At 40.4% G+C, this 20,594-nt stretch overlaps 1 protein-coding gene across 1 annotated transcript in view; it reads left to right on the top strand.

Moving 5' to 3' along the window:
- Positions 1-20,594, top strand: part of gbe1b (glucan (1,4-alpha-), branching enzyme 1b) — a 75,700-nt gene that overhangs the window by 28,671 nt on the left and 26,435 nt on the right. Inside the window, exons 8-12 of the mRNA XM_054598341.1 lie at positions 1,301-1,416; positions 2,559-2,686; positions 2,994-3,092; positions 10,628-10,738; positions 10,821-10,992. Of these exons, the coding sequence (XP_054454316.1) occupies positions 1,301-1,416; positions 2,559-2,686; positions 2,994-3,092; positions 10,628-10,738; positions 10,821-10,992 (626 nt within the window). The remainder of the gene's footprint in view (positions 1-1,300; positions 1,417-2,558; positions 2,687-2,993; positions 3,093-10,627; positions 10,739-10,820; positions 10,993-20,594) is intronic.

A 20,594-nucleotide genomic window follows, 5' to 3' on the forward strand; every position in this document is an offset into this window, starting at 1 on the left:
TATAGAATTCTGGTCTTAATCATATCTAAAAACCAAAATCTTTTCAAATAGATGTCCCTAAAATCTTATCAAATGGGGGTCCTATCTAATAGATGGACACAGTACATGGGCTCCGTATGGTATGGCAAGGGAGGCATGGCCTGCAGCACTGCCAGCCAGTGACTTCATAGACGTACATAGATACCAGCTTCTCGCAAAAATAGAAAATGTATCAGGTTTCTAGGTATGGTTGACATTCAGGTACTCTAGACACATATCATTACAGTCATTGTTGGGTTTGAGTGTATAGAGAGCATCAGAGTTGAGTGTGTCAGTCAAGCAAAGACAGCAGTTCACATTTAATCAGTGTCATGAATGTGTCACTCGCCTCACATCCACTGTGCTTTACTGCTGCTTTGGAGCATGGCATCCGTGTGTACAATGTTTCATTCCGTGCTCATTACGCACACTGCATAGAGGAAAAACCAAATCCTGGGTTTTAACTGACGTTTCCATGGCAACACGCCACTGAGCGGGAAGAGGTGAGGTGCGTAGTGTACTTTGCCTTGAGTGGCTGCTCAGATCCAGATGACTCCCCCATCGCTCAGTTAGGAACGGGGGCTGGGGCCATTTATGGAATCCACCTCCTCCAGCCTCCATCAACACAGTCCAGCCAACAGGAGAACGTTTTCATGCTTTGTAGTACACCACGGGCAACAAAACCCAGCCACAAGTTCCGCTTTCATATTAAAATAGTTTGTTTGTTTCATCCATTTCTTTTTATTTTATTATTAGATTATTTTCCCTCTTGCTTTTAGGACAGAGGAGCTTTTCATACGTTGAATATGGAAGCAAAAGCATGTAGAAGCGTATGGTTTATTTATATTCCCTTGCATGGTGTTTGTTTACCCAAATGTAGTATGAAATCCTATCACTTCAAATACCGGGGGATGGGCCTGGCTATACTAAACGCTTGCTCAGTGGTCATGCAAGTGGTTGGAAATCAGTAAAACTTTGCTGCGAACTGAAAGCCACTGATTTCTCATCCTGACACCCAGATACGTGAAAGACAGCGTCTCCTCTACAGTGTAGTTAATGAAAACACCATCTCCTGTCACCGACACTCCATCTCTAACATAATGGAGCTTTGGGTATCAATATGTGAATGTCCTGTAGCGGTGAAAATTAATCTCTGGTGCCTAAAGTGCATGATGAGATGTGTGAATAATTCACAGCTTCTTGTTTATCTGACCTTGAGTGTGTGTGTGTGTGTGTGTGTGTGTGTGTTTGTGTGCGCGCGCCTGTTTGTGTGTTTTGCCAGCTGGGAGGTGCTGCGGTTCCTGCTGTCAAATCTGCGCTGGTGGATGGAGGAGTACTGCTTCGACGGCTTCAGATTTGATGGTATTACCTCTATGCTGTACCATCACCATGGCGTCGGTAAGGCTGGTTTGTGTGCATCTCATATTCAGTACTGGGTGGTGTGTGTAAAGCAATTCATCCTCCACTCCTTTAAAGCCACATTGCCGTATGCAGCACAGACTCTTGTGGTTGAATTTCTGATATAAACAGCTTATTTCAATTATAAAATAGGGATCCGACTATTCCAGTCCCTAAACAGAAGCCAATACTTAGGTTTTGGGTATAGGCCGATACTGATCCCATACCAGTGTTTAATTAATAAGCTGTATTCCTTACTGTGTGGAAGTAACTTAAATTATTTATATTATTTTTTATATGTGTAAGGCATAATCAGGCTTGATTTAAACATTGCTTTTCTTTACTTTGTAAAAACAAAATATTCCAAAACTAATTCATGGATATAAATGTCTTGAATTCTTATTGTTGTCTTAACATGAAAAAATATATAAATGAAGTTGAGTGAAAAACTTAACATGACTCAAAATGAGGTCAACCTTCTGACTACAGTGTGTAATTTTACATGCTACAATGTGTTTAGCAATTATTCAGTAAAGCGAGCCAATTAGATCAAGCAATGACTTCATGCTTGGATAAACTGTTAATGCCTTAAGATACATAGTAATGTGCCAGCTAGAGGTGGGACAGAAGAAGACTACTTGTTTTATCAACCACAATAGATGTTCAGCTATGGATTTGATTTATGAGTGGCAAAATGCACTAAAACACATTTTCCAGGCCTTCTGGATGCACACAATGCATTTTGGGGTCTGAAAAACGTACACTTATTACACAAACCTTACGCAGAGAGCACAGAAGAGAATCGACATGATCCTTTGCAATAGCTGGCACATAGTCTGTGATATGTGTAATATGTTATTATGAATCTCTTTGAATATAGTACAAGTAATGGCAATTGCTACTTTACAATCTCTAAAGTGGGTCCTTACTGTGCATCTCATGTACTTGTTATCAGATAATGAGTCAGCGTCTCTGTACTGAACATTAAGACAAAAGTGTAACGCAATGCTCATTTAGTTAAGTACTGTTCAGAATGAAAGCATTGTAGTGAAACAGCGGCGAACATACTGAAGAACGGAGGATTTGGGGAATCGGAGTGTAAAACATGATGAGTGTTGACAGCGTGGGTGTTTACTCCTCAGGCTGTGGCTTCTCAGGGGACTACAGTGAGTACTTTGGCCTACAGGTGGACGAGGACTCTTTGGTCTACCTAATGCTTGCCAATCACATTCTCCATACTCTTTATCCCGATTGCATCACTGTTGCAGAGGTAAAAACACACTCCATAACTCACCTTTCAGCTTCCACTCACTTTGCAATGACACTGCCCAGAGCTATTATTAATTAAAAGCACTTATTAGTCAGGCATAGCTTACTTACATATTCATTGGTGTAATTAAGAGGTAATGCAAAAAGGCAATTGGAGTGTCACTCCTTTTTGGCCTGTGGTATAGGATTTTCAGGCTTAATATGAGAGTTGTGGAGTGGTATTGATGTGATCTCGGCTGACTACAGGGAAAAGAAAGCTGTGCACACAAAGGGAAAATGTGATATGAAATAGTGTGACTTCTCTGCAGGATGTGTCTGGGATGCCTGCTCTCTGCAGAGGAGTGGAGGAAGGAGGGCTTGGGTTTGATTACCGACTGGCTATGGCCATCCCTGACAAGTGGATTCAGGTAGGATGATTTCCTACTTTTTTCCTCCTTTTCTTGCCCTCTCTGTTTTTTTTCTCTTCTCCCTATTAGGTTTCACAGACACTGTAGGCCTCCGCACACACAAAAATGTATGAGCCACAAATACAGTAGGGAGAAAACTGAAAGCAGCCTAAAACAGGGATGAAAGACAAAGGGAGTGACAGGACACGTTAGGAGGCATTAAACACTCCTGTGCTATATTACAGCTGAGCCTGTTGCTAAGCGTTTGAGCCTTTTAAGAATCTTTCAACTGTAAACTTGTCGAGCAATATAGTAACACAAGGCTCTTGCCATGTATTTTCCTGAAGGAACCTGCACACTGTTTAGCCCCGGTGTGACTTGAATGGACAAGGAGGCTTAATACACCTACAAACTATATGAAACCTGCAACATTATCAACAGACTACCGGATTTAGGTGTACACTGTAAATGCTTATATCCTTAGAAAAGGTTGTGTCTATACTTGTAAAATATGTTTTCATACTACCCCTAATGAGACTAGGCTGTTTTACACTTTCATTTTCTTGCCCCTCCTGTACTTAAAACACAGCTCAAAGTGCTTTGCATAATATTATATTAAACACAATTAAAATACAATAAAACTGAGTAGATTAACAAAAAACTTTTTATCAAGCAAAGCTCCAAAAATACTACTGACTGTAAGAACTAAGAAGGATAACAATAAATACAATCGCAATGTCACATTCAATGTGAAACACATTTACAAATGTAAACAGGTCACATTCATTTTCTCGACCTCTTTTGTTGAAGGAAGTGTCATAAGTCTCCTCCTGTTTGTTTTTCTTTTATTCTCCCGGAGCGCCAAGTTCTTTCTTTTATCAAACTGAGGAAGGTCTTTGTGCTTTTTCTAAAGCAGTGTTAATTTATTTTTCCTTCCCCCCCCTCCTTAATCCTACCCGCTGTGTGAATGGGAAGGTCATTATTTATCCCTTCAAACACAGAGTTATGAATAAATGATGGAGGAGACATAATTGTGATTGAAAATAAAAGAAAAAGGAAGACAAACTTTCATAATGTTAACTATAAGGTCATCCAGTCACTGATCGAAGCTGAAATCTTTTGGTGGAGCATTTGAATAGGCTTGGCAGTCACCTTTACATTTTATTTTGATTCATAAATCGGACTGAAATGTCTGTCCTTGGGGTGGCTTTACATGATGTCAAAGCAAAGGTTATTTTTCTCTTTAAATTCAATGCCCTGTTAATTTTACTTTCTTAACAACAAACACCTCGAACCAGGAGGTATATCACCCACCACCCGTTCACAAGTAAAGAGGATAACATCAGCCGTAATGAATTCAAGAAGAAAAGGGTCAATTATGTTCACACTTGCGTAAGGGAACACAGTAAGCTGTGAAGAAATATAGAAAATATAATTATTAAATTGAATTGAATGGAATTTTCATGAATACATTTAATGAAGTGGCAATAGAGCATGACGGTTTATAGTCCTTAAATACAGACATTCATTGAGCAGTGGGTTCCCAAACCAAATCTCTGATGCTTCAAAATATTTAACATTTTTACAGTGGTATCCATGTGAGGTAAAAATACCTTACATACATGTTAATTTGCAGAGATGCTTGTGCTAAACAAATTGTGAAACAAATATGTGTTTATGATAATTCTATGTTCACCTAAGTGCTTATTGTCTTTAATACAAACATTACATTGACAGTTATGAAAACTTTGGATGGAGTTTTGTCTTGTTGGCCTAGAAAGAGACATCATTACTCTACTTATGTTGAAATGTGATTTTGGAAACTTAACAGAAATTGAAAAGCTTAAAGTAAAAATAGGATATGAAGATGAAAAAGAACGGTTTAAAATGGTGTAGCGAGGGTGTTGTACGCTTTCATTTTTATGCTTCTTTAAATGACCTTTCCATCTTTTGCATTACTTTTTTTCGACACATTAACCACGTTGCCTCTCCAATTTAGTTTTGTTTGAAGCATGGTATTATGTGGTTGGGAACTGGTTATGTAAAAAAACTGGTAAAATGTAGCTTTTTGTGTACTAATTATAGAAAAACGCCCCCCATGTAAAACACATTGAACAGCATCCGTTCTGCCAGATGAATATACAACAAGAATGTTTGTGGATGTTTATCGTTCAGGACAAATATACTGTGTATTAAAAATATGCTGGCAATGTTAAGTCACATCAAAATGTTACTTCACAAATATATGACTTGCAGCAATGATTGCAAAGGTTATCATGTAGTAAAATAAATGTTTTAGGTAAGATGATTACCTAAAATCAAAATAAATGTTTTAGGTAAAATGATTAAAAAACAGTAATCTGAATAGCAGAGTGAGTAACTTTGTAATCTCTGCTGAAATTGAAAGAGGATAATTTATCATTGCCAGCAAATGTAATAACACCATCGAGTGATATGTTACCACCCGGCACCCCTTCAGACTGGATGGGAAATTCTCAACGCCAAATATTCTCCGTCCTTCCACAACAACTGTTGAAGCACCCTTTAGCTCGCCACTTCAGCCCAAACTGCCACTGTGAAAGTGCTTAATGGCCCACAATGGGAAAACATTGTTTATATCTGTGCAGCCATCACGTATGAAAGTCCAAAACTATGTGATGTTGAAGCCAAGCAGCACAGGGAAAGTGCGTGCATACTCAGCCATCCATCCAGAGATAAATAAAGGTTATTATGTATTTCTTTATCTGAAGGTTGCTGTCTGCACTGATGGCACCAGCACACACTGCCGTACACGTGCACACTTTCCCCAAGAAAGCTTCTTTCAACCTGAAAGTGTTTGCCTCTGCTGGAGAACTTGGAATGATTCACTGTACTTGGGATCAGCACATAACTCATCATTTATTTCCTTGATCCCCTTGGTGGTTCCTCAAAGCCTGTATTAATACTGACACCCATTTGTTGTCAGTACGCCACAGTGTGATAAGAAATCAAGTATTCATTTAGGAAGTACATTTGTAGGAGAGCAGAGAAGCAGCAGGTTACCTACGGGGATGCGTCTGTCTGTTTGGGATGGCTGGAATGTGGATTGCTTTTGTTTGTGTTTAGAGCAAGTACAGGACTTCTCTTGTTTGATATTTGAGGGGAAATGCTGCTTGTAGAAGGCCTAAAGAGGTTACTGTTTGTAAGATTCATGTAAAGCCGTGCCTTTTTATCCACTAGCCCACTCTGAAAGTTATATTTACTCATATGTTGGTCATAAAGCAAAGCAGAGTGTGTGACCTCAGCGCCGCATGCAGCCTCTTGCACTACGGTTTCTTGTGTTTCTCGATGGGGGAAGTCTATGCATCGTTAATCAAGTCTGTCTCTCACAGCGGTGGGTTTTACTCAGTACCCACGATGGAGAGAGAGAGAGAGAGAGAGAGAGAGAGAGAGAGTGTCCCGGACTTGACCTTCCTTAGCGATCCTCGCAATAGCTGTGCGGCAGGGAGTGCTGAAACGCAGCCTCCTCCACGGTAACCAAAGGTTTTACAGGATTATCCTCGGGACACCTCTGGAGAGGATGTTGCCGCTTTTACTTTTCAAACAATTTTGCTTGCAATGCAATATTCGTTTAGATACTTCTTCTGGTTGCATTTTTTTCAATTCCATTTGTTGCCTCCCCGAGGAGACTTGACATCACATGAATCGCAGAGCTGAGGGAGAGCAAGCGAGCAGCGAAATTCATGTATTTCTGTGCAGGGAAGCATTCACATGAACATGCCTTGGTATAGTCAGTGAAGTGCACTCAGGGCTAACCTTGCCTCTTCTCACAGAGTGTCAATTAGGGAAGGATTTGAATGGACTGAAGTGGAGCCTCCAGTGAGGGGTGTGTTGTGGAGAAGGAGACATGGGGGGGGGGGGGGTGGCGAGCAGACAGACAGACAGACAGACAAGAAGAAACCGAAGGAATGAGAGACAAAGAGACGGGGGCAACGTTAGCTTATTTATAGATTCCAGCGTGCACCAGTGATTCTCTCCCGGTTCCTGGAGCGGGGCCTCACGCTGTGTTTCGTCCCCAGCATGACTGATTGATATGACTCATTTACTGGCTGCAGAAGGCTGTTAGGACCAACAGGCTGTGAAAAATTAAGATATCCTAATGAGGACCAGATAAGGCGCACAGCACAAGTTTGGATGATTCGATCTGATTATGACCATAAAATGCTGTCACTCCTAATGGATAATGTTAGAAAAGCCCTCTGATTTAACAAGCACCCTTCCCTCAAGCTACAATAGATTGAGATGTAATTGAAACAATTAGAGGCGGAGGAGGTAGGGGGCTCGCCGGTCATGCCACGGAAAAGAGAAGGCGATGCGGAGGCTTCTCCGGCATCTCTCTGCTTCTCTCCGCTCTTCAACTTGAATGACCTCAGAGTCAATTGTCCCCATTTTGTTTCTGTTCCTCCATTTATTTTAATTGAATGAAAATATCAGTCTGCACAGCTCTCTCCTTATTAGTTCAAGGGGGAAAATCCATTTCTGGTCAACATACTTTGCTCTGTCCATCATACTGGAAACACTTTCAATTAACATGACTTAATAAAAATGCAGGCTGCCGGCGAGCGATGATGGACTCCAGCTTGTTTGTGTAAACATGTCAGCGGCTTCATCGCTGACCGACCCCCCTCGGCCGGTGTCACCCTGCTCCCGCCTCCTTTAACATTCACATTTCAGTTTCAGTCTGCTTTATTTTATTAGCTAATTGCACTCCCTTGTATGGTGCTACTGGCGGTGACTCCTTCAGCGAGCCGAGGAGTGCCTTTCAGTCAAGCCGAAGACGTTTGTGTGAAACGTTGTTCATCAATTTCAACAAAAACTGTGAAAGTATAAAGATAGGGAGGCATTAACTTGATCCAAGGGATTGAGTGTTGCACACCTTTGTTCCCTGCTCATCTCTGGGGGTGACACTGTATGTGAGAATAGAGGATGTCCCCATAGCAACGCGGTACCAGTATAGAGAGGCAGGATGCTCGGGCCAGCCACCAAATGTAAAACAAGAGCTTTACACTAAACACATCTCTGCCTCCGAGTCCTTCCCAGCATGATGTGATGGTAGAAAAGAGGCTCTTAGAATCAGTCACAGCACGCCAGTGGCAGTGTGATGACCTCATCCTGCATCGCTAGATTTCTTCTTATTTTATTTCTGGCTCTGCCTAATTAATCTGGGCAGTCTGGTTGGCTCCTGACAGCAGGCTTGTAAAGTAAGATTTGTGCACTGCTCATTATCATTGATGAAGTGGAGTGTCAGTGGTGCCAGGAAGCTCGGCTGGTCGGGGCTGATGTGGGTGAGCTGGTGGTAGGGAAGTCGTCAACCCAGTCACTCTTGTCTCCGCTCCGACAGCCCCACTCCCAGATTAATTGCTCCCAGACCACTTTTGCGGTTGAATTGAATTGTAATGATTCATAAGGAAGTGTAAAGTGTCCGATTGTACGTGGATGTGGAGGCGGATGGGAAGATCTCCGGGGTATATTCTGCAGATTCAGTTGTTTGGCTTTTAGATTGGAGCCGGTGGAAGAAAGAGCGCAGCATTTAGAGGATTTATTTATTTTCAGCTGGTGTTGCATTCTTAGTTTAGCTGCAGGAGTGCAATTCATTTTTAAAACTTTGTATTACTGTTCAATTTATCCATATATTAACTATTGTATTGTAATATTCTCCATGATGCTACTAACCCATTCAACCTTAACAAGACACTTTTCATTTAGAAGTAGTGTCTTGAGAACAGAAACCTGATAACTGTGACCCATCTGCCTTGATTATTCAGAAATATAATTCAGTTTATATGCATAGTTTCACATTTTTCACACTTGTGGTGATGTGTATGTTTCTGTTTATATCCCTGAGTGTTTCTATTCTTTTTTTCAATCGATTTTACAGCCCTCACTTATATCCCACAAGGTATGCAAAGACTTTCTTGGTAACAATATACAGTACCGTTGAATATAGAGCTTGAACCGTAAAAAGCATCTGTTTCGTCACACGTCTCCAAGTTGAATTAAAAAATCACCTAAAGGCAAATCAAAGTTGTTGTTTTTTTAACTGTTAAGTATATCTTTTATTTCTTTTTCTTTTGAATGTGTGCACATCTTTTACCTTTTAGATATATTGAAAAATACTTTGTATAAGCCATCTTTGCTCCTGTAGTTCCTTACTTCACTCCTTGCTTACTCCATTTAGTTTATCGAATGTCTTTACCTCTAACAATAAATTATCATGACTAAATACACTGAGTGATGATCAACTTTAACAAAAAAGGGCTAAACACTCAAAAATAAAAAAAATTGAAGCAATGCTAAATGGTTCAAAGACATTGTTTTTAATACAATTTAATTTCCGCTACTTGGGACACAAAAAAGTGAACATTAAATCAAAGCTGGCAGCTGGGACGAGTAAAAACAAATTTATGCCAAAGCCTTCATGTAAACTTGTGATTTAAACTCTAATCGTTGAAATAACAGTGATGTTTGTTCTAAGGTATAAGGTCCTCTGCATCAGGGGCCATGTTGAGCTAAACTAAAGAACAGCCAGCGTGGCTTGGCTTGGGGATCTGAGGCAGCACACTGAGCTCAAAGGGAGTTAAAAGGTCTGAGAATTTGTAGCACATGCAGATGAGCAGTGCCTCACTGGAGTTTTCAGGTGGCAGTGGCAATGACTAATATGGCCACACAAGGCTAAGGTTAGGAAGAGTGAATGTGAACAGATGGTGATATATAGAGCGGGAGAGCCTCTATTTAGGTGGACCAGCCAGTTCATCTCAGACATATTGATCGACACAATTACCTTCTTTACTCCGAGGATTATGGCTCTGTAGAGTAATATAAAGGTTTCCTGACATGTCAATCAGCTGTCACAGCAAATTCCACCGAGCAGACTTCAGCCTGTCACTGAGATGGGCTCTCCAACTCCCCCACCAATCAGACAGGCTGCATGTCTATCACCAAAGGTTCTTGGAGGGCATAAACTCTCTCTTTTTTTCCCATTTAGGAGTGATATAGATACTGTGGCTTTCTAACATCTCTCTTGTTTATTAAATCATCTCCATTGCCCACTACTGCCTATGTGATTATCTTCCTTTGGCCCCTGTGCTCTCGTTTCGCTCCCCCACATCCTGAAAATGACCCCTTCAGCAGGAAGTGTGCATGTAGGCAGGCCAGTGGCAGGGCTTTGATTCCATGGTTGGATTTATTGTTGAATCCCTCCGTTTGGATGAGAGGCTCTGACCTTGCCCATCTCAGGTGGGGAGGGCTGATGCCTTACTACCCATGGGCTGTAGTGAAGTTATTAAAAACTCCATTACCGCCATTCAAAGGTAGACATAACTCACAGTGCGGATATAGAGATGTCAAAACAGAGATTGATCTGAGAAAGAAGAGTAACCCAGAGAAAACTGAAGGAAGGTAGAAAGAGTGCCAGAACTGAAATACTGAGCTTTAGACATCAGTCAGAGCCAGAATGGATCTCTCAGCTACACATCTATCACAGCCCTTTTCAATAACCCCTCTCTGTCACCGTGTAGATCCTGAAGGAGTTAAAGGATGAGGACTGGGACATTGGCAATATCGTCCACACACTGACCAACAGGCGCTATGGAGAGAAATGCATAGCCTATGCAGAAAGTCATGATCAGGTAGGCTATTTTCTACAAGATCCCACACAGAAGTATCTGGATTGTCTTGCTGTGGGTCATACAACTTAACCCACCTTTCCAGGCCCTGGTTGGGGATAAGAGTCTGGCCTTCTGGTTGATGGACAAGGAGATGTACACCAACATGAGCTCCGTGATTCCCATGACAGCCGTCATCGACCGCGGCATGCAGTTGCATAAGATGATCCGCCTCCTCACTCATGGTCTGGGTGGAGAAGGCTACCTCAACTTCATAGGTCAGTGATCGTGGTAACACAAAGAAAATATAACAAATTACAGTTGCCGAAAAATTATAGTGTTTTCAATGATAGAGACTATTTAGCAGTCATTAACAAATGTTGTGCCAGCCCTGTTATGTGCAGATATTACAGATCTTATATTTCAGTGTTGAAAGAATGAATCCATTGACAGAAATTGAACCAACAACAATTATTCATTGTTAATTTAAATCACATTGCAAGCAAAAAGTGCCAAACATTTCTTTGTTTCTTGCCAGTGTGAGGATTTGCTATTTTTCTCTGTTGTACATCATTGTAAATTATATAAATATCGGTTTTGACCATATGGTCAGACAAAACAAGCAATTCAAAATCTCCTTTGTCTTTGAGAAATATTATACTAAATACATTTATATAAAGAATTCTTGGCAGAATAATCTTTAATAAAAATGATCTACTGCTGCAGCCAAGATATACTGCAATAATGTTTTTGCATAGAGGAGTTTAATTTACACACATTTCAATTCAAAATTCAGGCTCACAATAAACATATTGTATATTCATGTTGATTCAGCCCTCACATCATGTATCATATCACGTATGACACAACATATCATATAATCATTCTATATATGTATTAAAATGATATGATCAGGTCCTGTTATTAATAGGCTTTATAATGAACAGTCAAAAGGCAGTCAAGGTCGTGATTGTGAGGCATCGTCCTTCTGCTCGGTTCAGTTTTTGTTCAGAGTTCCTTTTAGATCCCTCTCATGTACCGTATTCTTCCTGAATTTTGAAGCCCTCCCCCAGGCGGACACAACAATCCTTAAGAGTTCATTGAACAGATAGAAATGCACATTTATTCTCCCGTCCATCCAAGTCCTCCACGGGCAACAGGCAGAAACAGGCTTCACTATAAATTTTTAATTGATGAGCTTTTCCTACTGTGTTCGTTTGCACTCCTGTTTCAGGTTTTTTTGGGCATTTTATTTTTGTACATATCATTATGCCATAGTGTTTTTCTTCAGGGTAAGACAAACATAATTTACCTTTGCAATAATAAAGACATCCTAATTCATTAAGGCTTGAAATAGCTTGAAGTAGCCCTTATCACTTATATTCCATTCGTGGCGAATTGCTCAGTTATTAGATTTCTTATTTTTCTTTCATGGATACATCCTCGGAGTAGCTCGCGACCAATGAGTCAAGGCTGATGATAAGCATCAAAGGAACCTTTTGAAGTGGAGTTGACATTAATACTTTTCAGAGCTGATGGTTAAATACAGGACAAAAGCTGTCTAAGATCAAGATTTTTTTCTTTTTTTTCACATTGATTCCAATTCACAGTCACTGTTGAGTTGCTTCTCACATCATCTGAGCTGCGGTATGAATTATCGAGGCCTGCTGGCAAAGATAATAAAGTGATAATTAATGATGTTGGACGTTGACCTTGGTTGAAGGGAACATATTTCCTTGGATGAGCCTCACTCAGGCTTAATGTAAACACAGCCTGCCATTGTGATCCACAGCATTTTAGCTCCACCTGGTGATCGGGTGATCTGGTCAAGCTCGGAGTCCAAAGAATCAAAGTATCTCTGCAATACCTGAGCTGCCTCTTTGGATTCATTATTGCTCAGTATTCACTGCAATGTCCAGTCGTACTCTAGAAAAAAAAGATTGAAACACCCTGTGAATTTCTGCTCTGATGTGTGTGGGGGAAAGAAGCCCAATCAAAGCGGCTGACAATCATAACAGCGCAGCTCATAATGAACAGGATGTCAGAAAACTGACCCCCTGTGGGCGGTTGAAGGACAGTTGATAATAATCATATCTCATTCTCTGGCTAAAGTATAGCTAAAAGTCACACTCTGCTGTGCTCTTGATGCTTTGTGTCTCATGAACTTTTACTCTCAATCAGTGCAGCATCAGAATCTTCAGGAGATGGTGTAGTGGGTGGAAAACAATACTTGAAATGGCTATTTGACAATGATTTCATAAAGTCAATCTAATCCCTTATCTTTTGTGAAAATGATTTAAACTGCTCATTTGACATTTTAGCCTTAACTCATACTTTTTTATTCACATCTTTTGATCACATATACTATATTATTGCAAAGTCCAAAGCCATAAACATAGACAATAGCTTAAGGACAATCTGTTATAAGTCCGTTGTGTCAGTTGATGACTGAATTAGCCAGTAACTAGTTGATGTATTGCAGATTAAAATGCTTCAATCTGGCTAAATAAGGCAATAATTAAAGGGCATGAAAAGGGAATGCAACTCATTGAAGAACTCACTGTGTTTATTAAGCCGAGCCCAGTTGACTACTGCTCACTTCATGTTGAGTAGTTGCATTTCTCTTACAAAATAGAACAGAATCAGAATTTAGAGGGCTTGTGTTGTTCACACTTTCCATTGATAAATATGGGGATGATTGTCTTGTCTGAGTAGTAATGTGTACTATATGTATGATATACTAACATTTACACTATCTATACATTCGTCCTTGCTTCCCATTGGACTCCACTTTGTAAATTCTTGAGTTTTCATCTTCCGCATCAGTCCTTTCTATGTTTTATAGCGTAAATCTTAATTAGAGCTGCTAAAATGATAGACATTGACATTTGGGTATCGATAATGAATACCTGTATTCTGCATTTATATTCACTTGAAATTTGAACCAGACAATGCAAATCTGTAAATTCCTTCCAAGCCCTCCACCTGTCTTGATATAACGTGGAATCATGTCTCTCATGGTTGTCTTGTAAAATGGCGCCTTAATAGCGATCTTGCTTCTCCTCCTTCTAGCTGTGAGCAGTTTTTAACCTCTAGATCAATGATAATTCTTCTTGCTGATGCAGTTTTTCTCCAGTCCCGACTGCAGGCCTTTTATTACCCGTTTTACTGACGAACAGATGGATACTCTATCACACTTACGTCTTTCCTCCACTCCCTCAGTTATTCAAATTTCTTCAAACGGGTTATGTGAGCAGTTTTGATTTTTCCATTTTTACTTTTGTTTAAACCTTTCACGCATCAGAAAATCTGTCAGTTTTTGTTTGTAGGTGTTGTATCATAGAAGCACAAACTATGTTGTAGTATTGACAGAGCTGTAACAAGAGTACCCCAATAAAGTAAAATACGTCCTCCTTTTCAAAATGATTACTTGACAATTATGCCTAATGTGCTCCATTCCCTTAAATCAGAGTTGGCAGAATTACTCAGACAAATAAAACAGACTTGCATTTCAAATTTACGTAATTTACCCTATTCTGTCAAGTAATGCTGAGTGGTTTGAAGAGCAGTTCTGGAAAGGAGACCGATATTAAGGAGGCAGGAAAACAAATATTGTTCTCTTTTGAGAACTGCTGTCTGTCTGACTAAAAAAATGGTGCTATCATCTTGTGATAACAGTAATAATGAATGAAAGTTAAAAGTTATCCTGAAGAACACAAAATCTAAAAAGTTTCACAGTGCCAAACGGCTCTGATGATCATCCCTGAGAACTTCAGGCTATCGGGCGAGCATTAGGGAAAAAGAAAATCAAGTAGATTTGAGATGACATGTTGTGTCAGTTGATCAGTGTCGACAGTCATTTAGTCAGTGCTAAGCAAGAGCAAATTGTTTGAGCAAGCAAATCAATTGGAAGTGTCTAACCTAGAAAAACCCATTTATTTACTCCATGACCAATAGCAAACACCAGACCGCGCTAGGACAGAGGGAGCATCGGCATTTGAGAGGCTGGGAGATGGATACTGTAAAGGATGTGGAGTGTCAATGACATTAAAGCACCGAGTGGCATGGCAATAATGAAACGCCTCAGTGGTTTTATCATTACATCAGCAGGGACAGAATGGAGGCACTTGCACTTTCTGACTTTCATGGCTCACAGAGACTTAAGATAACCTTGCAGATTTACAGTCTAAATTATTGAGCTAAAAACGTCTCCCAGCACTCCGTATTCATGGATTGCTACAATGCAACCGGCAACTATTATACTGCAGCCTTGGACGATGAATCGAGAACCAGCGCTTCCTCCTCATACATTTCAAACAGATAATCTCACTGAGAGCTAACTGTGCTTGCAGGCTTGTGGTTGTGGAGGGAACGTGGCACTGCCACCACTGCTGTTGGACCAGTAATGCTTATTTAATGTGCAAACTGGGAGTGGGAGTGTATGTTAACACAGTAACAGGAAATCAATCTAGCAAGTGCAAATAATCGTTGCATCGTGTTTTCAGCTGCTTTTTCTTTTTTTCTTTCACTGCATCTGAAACCTGCGATTCTCGCCTTCCCATCCCCTCTGATTCCCTCATTGATCTTCCTTTGCCAGAATCCCTCCAATGGAAAACACATTGATCCTTGGCTCCTTCTTGTGCTGCTAATTACTGAGGGGACTGTGTCACTGTCAGGCTCTTATCTGATGTAGGGCTGTGTAGAGGAGTAATGGGATGTGCCAGCTGAAAAGCTGTCTGACATAACCTCGTGTAAACATGGTTGCCCCCTATTAATCATATATTTATTGGAACCTCCATAAATGTAAGCTTCAACATGATCCAACAAACTTTTTTCACCTTTTAGCATGGGTTGACAATCTGTGACCTTTCCAACAGGGCAAGGCGTAATCTGAAGATCAGACAGGGTATTTCCACGCTAAACTAAACCCTAAATCATAACCTCTCTTTATAGTAAAATTGGTCACTTTTCCTTAAATATAAGTTTTTGATTTTGATTCAATTTCTTTACAAAACAGAGTTGACAGCCGTGCTAGCTGCTCCGTTAGGCAATATAGGCACAGTGAGCTGATTGTTATAACTTGAAATGTTCTGGCAATCCACAAAATAGTTGTTTAACATAAAACCACAAATATTAACCAGTTGGTGGCAGTAGAGGGACATTCAGAGAATCACAATTCACCCTCTGGAGACCATGCATGTTGGTACCAAATTTCTTGGCAATCAATCCCAAAGTTGTTGAGTTATTTCAGTTTGGACTAGATTAACCCACCAACACTGCCTTGCCCAGAGCCATGCAGCTAGCAATAATTGCTCTTTATAACTGCATATGTACTGTCTATTACAATTTGTGGGTTTCATTGTAAATCTGTACTTTTGGCCATCAGACCTATCAGTAATAATAACATTGGACTCAACAAGTTCCTTTCTGAGATCAAATCGGAAACATTATTAAAAACTTTAGGTTTTATGTAAGAATCCATCCCAGTTTAGAGACCCACTTCCTTGGTCAACTGTCAACTTCCATACTTGTGTGGTTGTGAGTGTGTGCATAGTTTGTCTGTGCAATGTACCTGAAAATGGGTAAAAGTGGGTAAAATAATCTGGCTAAATTGGTTTGTTTACAACTTGACCTTCATGACTAGTAGTGTTTCTCCACATGTCTGACTTCAGACATAGTAAAAAATGGCAACTATCCTTTAATGAATGTTCAAAAAACAAACTTTGTATATATTGTACTAAAACCCCTCACCGTATTTTATCTCAGATAACAGTGCCCCAGATATATTATGAGACATAAATGATGATTTTATTCATGTGTGTATTGTGGTGAGAATCCATCATATTTCGTCCTTGTTACAGACTGTGCTATCTGGTATATTTCAGCTGTGAGGAGGCCGAGGAAGGTTATTATCACGGTGATTAATGCAGGCATACGGAGGAACATTGCCGTTTTATCGTAGAGGAGAGGGAAATGATTACCTAATGGAGGTGTGTCCAATGTGTTTCTTTAAAGCCGAAATGAAAAGAAGAGTCAAAGACTTCCACGGGGCACTGAATCAACCTGAACAGGAAATCAATCATCTCCACTAGACTTTATAAAATAATAACATTAGGAAAGTGAAAGCAAATACAGGCAAAAGAGGCTGGAGCGCTTATACTGTTAATGAAGTGTAGCTCTTTTATCAAAGCTGCAGCCTGTATCTGGGTGCTCTGTCTCGGACAGAGTAGGCAGATCACTTTTTGTATTTGTGTGTGTGTGTGTGTGTGTGTGTGTGTGTGTGTGTGTGTGTGTGTGTGTGTGTGTGTGTGTGTGTGTGTGTGTGTGTGTGTGTGTGTGTGTGTGTGTGTGTGTGTGTGTGTGTGTGTGTGTGCGTGCTCTCCCTGCCCCAGTATGCCACACACACTCCCACAGAGCAAGTGGATGCTAAGGAATAGCTCATTATTGTAAAAATGTTGTGGTGTGGAACCACAACATTTTCACACTTACATACTTTGCATTTCTGGGTGCATTTTGCTGTGTGGCGGCTTATGTGTGCAGGTCAAGTGTGGGCCAGTAGATGAAGTCACATCACGTTGAAATATCTCGAGTGCAGTGTGGAGTAGCAGTTCCTTTTTATGCTCGTTATTTTGCCCCGACAGTGTTCACGCCTGTTCGGTTCCCGCAGTCTAAACTAAAGAACAAAAATGATCCATTGTTTCCTTTTGGTTCTAGTCCATTTAGGGTTCACACTGACTTATTACAAACAAAGCAAGAGTTGTAAACATGGTCTGACAGGTAACTCATTCATTGGACAGTTTTGTTGACCTATTCTGCATCATCAGCGCTACATGGGGCCCGTGGGAGAAAATCAAAACAGAATTTATTTCAGTGACCAACAGCAAGTGACACTGTGTTCACGGGTGCCTGAAGTCTTTACTTATTTTCCGCAGTAGTCACTAAAAGCTCACACAAAGAGAAACAGATGGTCATGAGCAGCAGTTCAGACTGTAACGGAAGGTTGGAGACGGCAGACAGAAGTGAGCCGTCCTGTGCTGCAGTGTCATTGGATAACATTGTTGCCATAATCAGCACACAGATGATGCAAAACTGTTTAGCTTTTGAATTCAGCTTGTCTCAGTGCATTACTTTGGTCAATGACATAGAGAGCAGTGTTCTCACTTTCCTACATGAACATGACCAAATGGGCTCATACATCAGAGTTTTCTTTTCACCACAGCAAACAAGTTAACAGCCGAAAAACAATCAATTGTAGTGCAGGGATTCCAATGTCTGGCCTGCAGGGACAGGATGTTAAGGTCAGGAAACCCTAAGATCCAGTGTAGCTGGCAAGACAGTGTTAGGGAGGCTTGTGAACAGGTCAGGTTAATAGCAAATATCATAGATAATTATTCATATCAATAAAAATATCAATAATAACAGGGCAACAAAACTATGAAGGTGCAGTGTAGCTCAAAAAGCCATTAAAATTGCTATCCAAAGTAATAATAAGTACTACAAATAATTATATTGAATAATATTATTTAATTTACATCAAATCACTTTGATTTAAATGTAATTGTTTCTTAACGAAAGGAAAATAATTGCCACTCAATAAATTCCCATGAAATGGTCTTATGAGATCTACTAAACGTATCAATCTTGAACTCTGATTAATACTTAGATTATTAACTGTAACTAAAGTTTGTGTCCGTGTGTGGGAGGGAGACAAAGAATGGCGTGCCGGGTTCATAATGGTGACAGAGGCTGCATTGCCCACAAAACTAAATGGCTAACTACAAAGTAAAACTACAAAGATGGCTGAATCACAAATGGCCACTGGGACCTCAGCCGCATGGTCTCTTTGTCTTGAATGAACACGTGTTCAGTCATAATAATAATAATAATAATAATAATACCTCAGCCGCATGGTCTCTTTGTCTTGAATGAACACGTGTTCAGTCATAACAGTGTTAGTGTTAGAGTTAGTGCAATAGTTTTGAGATTTATTCTGAATGTCTGTGTTTAAAACCAATTCACAGTTTATGTTATTGAATGTAATATGTGTTGGACAATACAGCTAGTTAGAAAGATGATAAGTGTGCATGCAAGACCCTGTGTCTGTGTGAAGCATAACTAACACATCAATTTTGGCGAAGTCTGTGCTAGACTAGACCCAGTTACAATACTAGGTCCATGGAGGGAAACTTCCTTGTTGCTTGAAAACTCAGCTTGCAGACATTGTTGTAGCCGCTGGCGCTAAAGTTGTTTACTCTGGGTTAGCAGTGCGTCCTGATCTAACCAGAGTCTTTCAGGTCCCTGCTGTGAAAGAAAACTTCTGTGTATGCCTGCTCAGTTAGCAGGCCATACCTGAGAGACAAGGAGTTGAAAGTCAGTGCAGCTCTGCCTGCTTGAAAAGGTGAGAGAGAAGAGATGGCTAAAGTCTGCTGCTCCTTGCAGCGAGGTGAGAAAAGAGAGAGCTTCAGAAAAAACCAACTCCACCAGCCAGATCCTTCTGAATGTTAAATTCTGTGACTGCGAGTTTATCGACATCTGTCTGCATGAACCCACTGAAGACGGAACGGAAAAGGGATGTGTGTTAAGTGTGGGGGCGGGGGCGTGGGGTGACATTACTTTGTTGAACGCCAGTCTTCAGCACACTATGTGGTGGAAATTCCAATACAATTTACTATACTAATACACAATTTATACTAATACTATCTATGTTCCGAGATGAGTCTCATTGAGCGTTGAAATAATGCTCAAATAACAAATGAATGTCCTTGCGGTATTTTATTTATTTGCATGAAAGAGCCAGAAGTTTACAGAGTCACAGGGAGCCTGCAAAGTACTGCACTCCCGAGTAGGCTGCTCACCCCTGTATATATGGGAGCCGGGGTGGCCAGGCTCAGTTCTGAGTTTGCATCTCCTGACAAAGAATGTGTAATGGAGGGGGGGTATGAAGAACAAAAGGGGTGCATGAATGTTTAGGAGAAGGAAGGAAGACAAAGGAGGGGAAGAAGACCAAAAGGTGGGTATGAATCTCAGGTGGGGAGGAAGGACAGAGGTGGGAGAAGGCCAAGGGGTGGGGGTATGAATGACAAAGAGGTGAAGGGGCATGAGGAGCAGTGTAATACTATCACACAGAGACACAGAGTAAAATCTTCACATCATAGTACATTTCATTCAAAACCTTTACACTATATACTTCCAACATACACTAATATAATTTTCCATTACAACTATCATTACTCTTATTTATGAAACTGCCATATAGATTTATTTACATACTATCGAAGGTGCCATAACTCCGTTCCAGATAGTTCCGGATGGTTTCAGATCGTTCCAGATTGTTCCAGCCCTCTTAGACCCCTGTGCAACAATATCATGTGTCTGGGAAAACTGAGCCCCTAGAAGCTAAAGCCAAATGACATACTAATTGCATACAGCATGCACTATATACAGGTTTTTTCATACACGTTTTTTTTCCCTTATAAGAAGAAATCAAAGTACTTATTTTATTTACGCAGAGACGTTCCACAATGTGGAATGACAGATGTCAGTCAAACTTCAGCTTTGGAAAAACTGCTGCTCATTAAACTTCAAAAGAAAGTAAACCGCTTTTCCAGTTTTGTGAGATTTTCGTGGAGCTTTTTTTACTTATCACCATCCACAATTTGTTTAAACAATTTTGCGGCTGTGAGTTACTCCAACATTTCCCTTTGTGCATTGCTTTTTAGGACTACAGAGTCCATCAACAGCACACACATAAATCAAGCACATTTAGTATTCCAATATCAATACACTGCATCCCCAGAACCTGCTTAGAAAGAGAGTGTTTCATGGAATTAATGTATTATTATATGTAATGCGTGTGTAGCTCGGGTCTTCATGGATCTGT

Source organism: Anoplopoma fimbria, chromosome 1 (assembly GCF_027596085.1).
Source record: "Anoplopoma fimbria isolate UVic2021 breed Golden Eagle Sablefish chromosome 1, Afim_UVic_2022, whole genome shotgun sequence".
Taxonomy (NCBI): Eukaryota; Metazoa; Chordata; class Actinopteri; order Perciformes; family Anoplopomatidae; genus Anoplopoma; species Anoplopoma fimbria.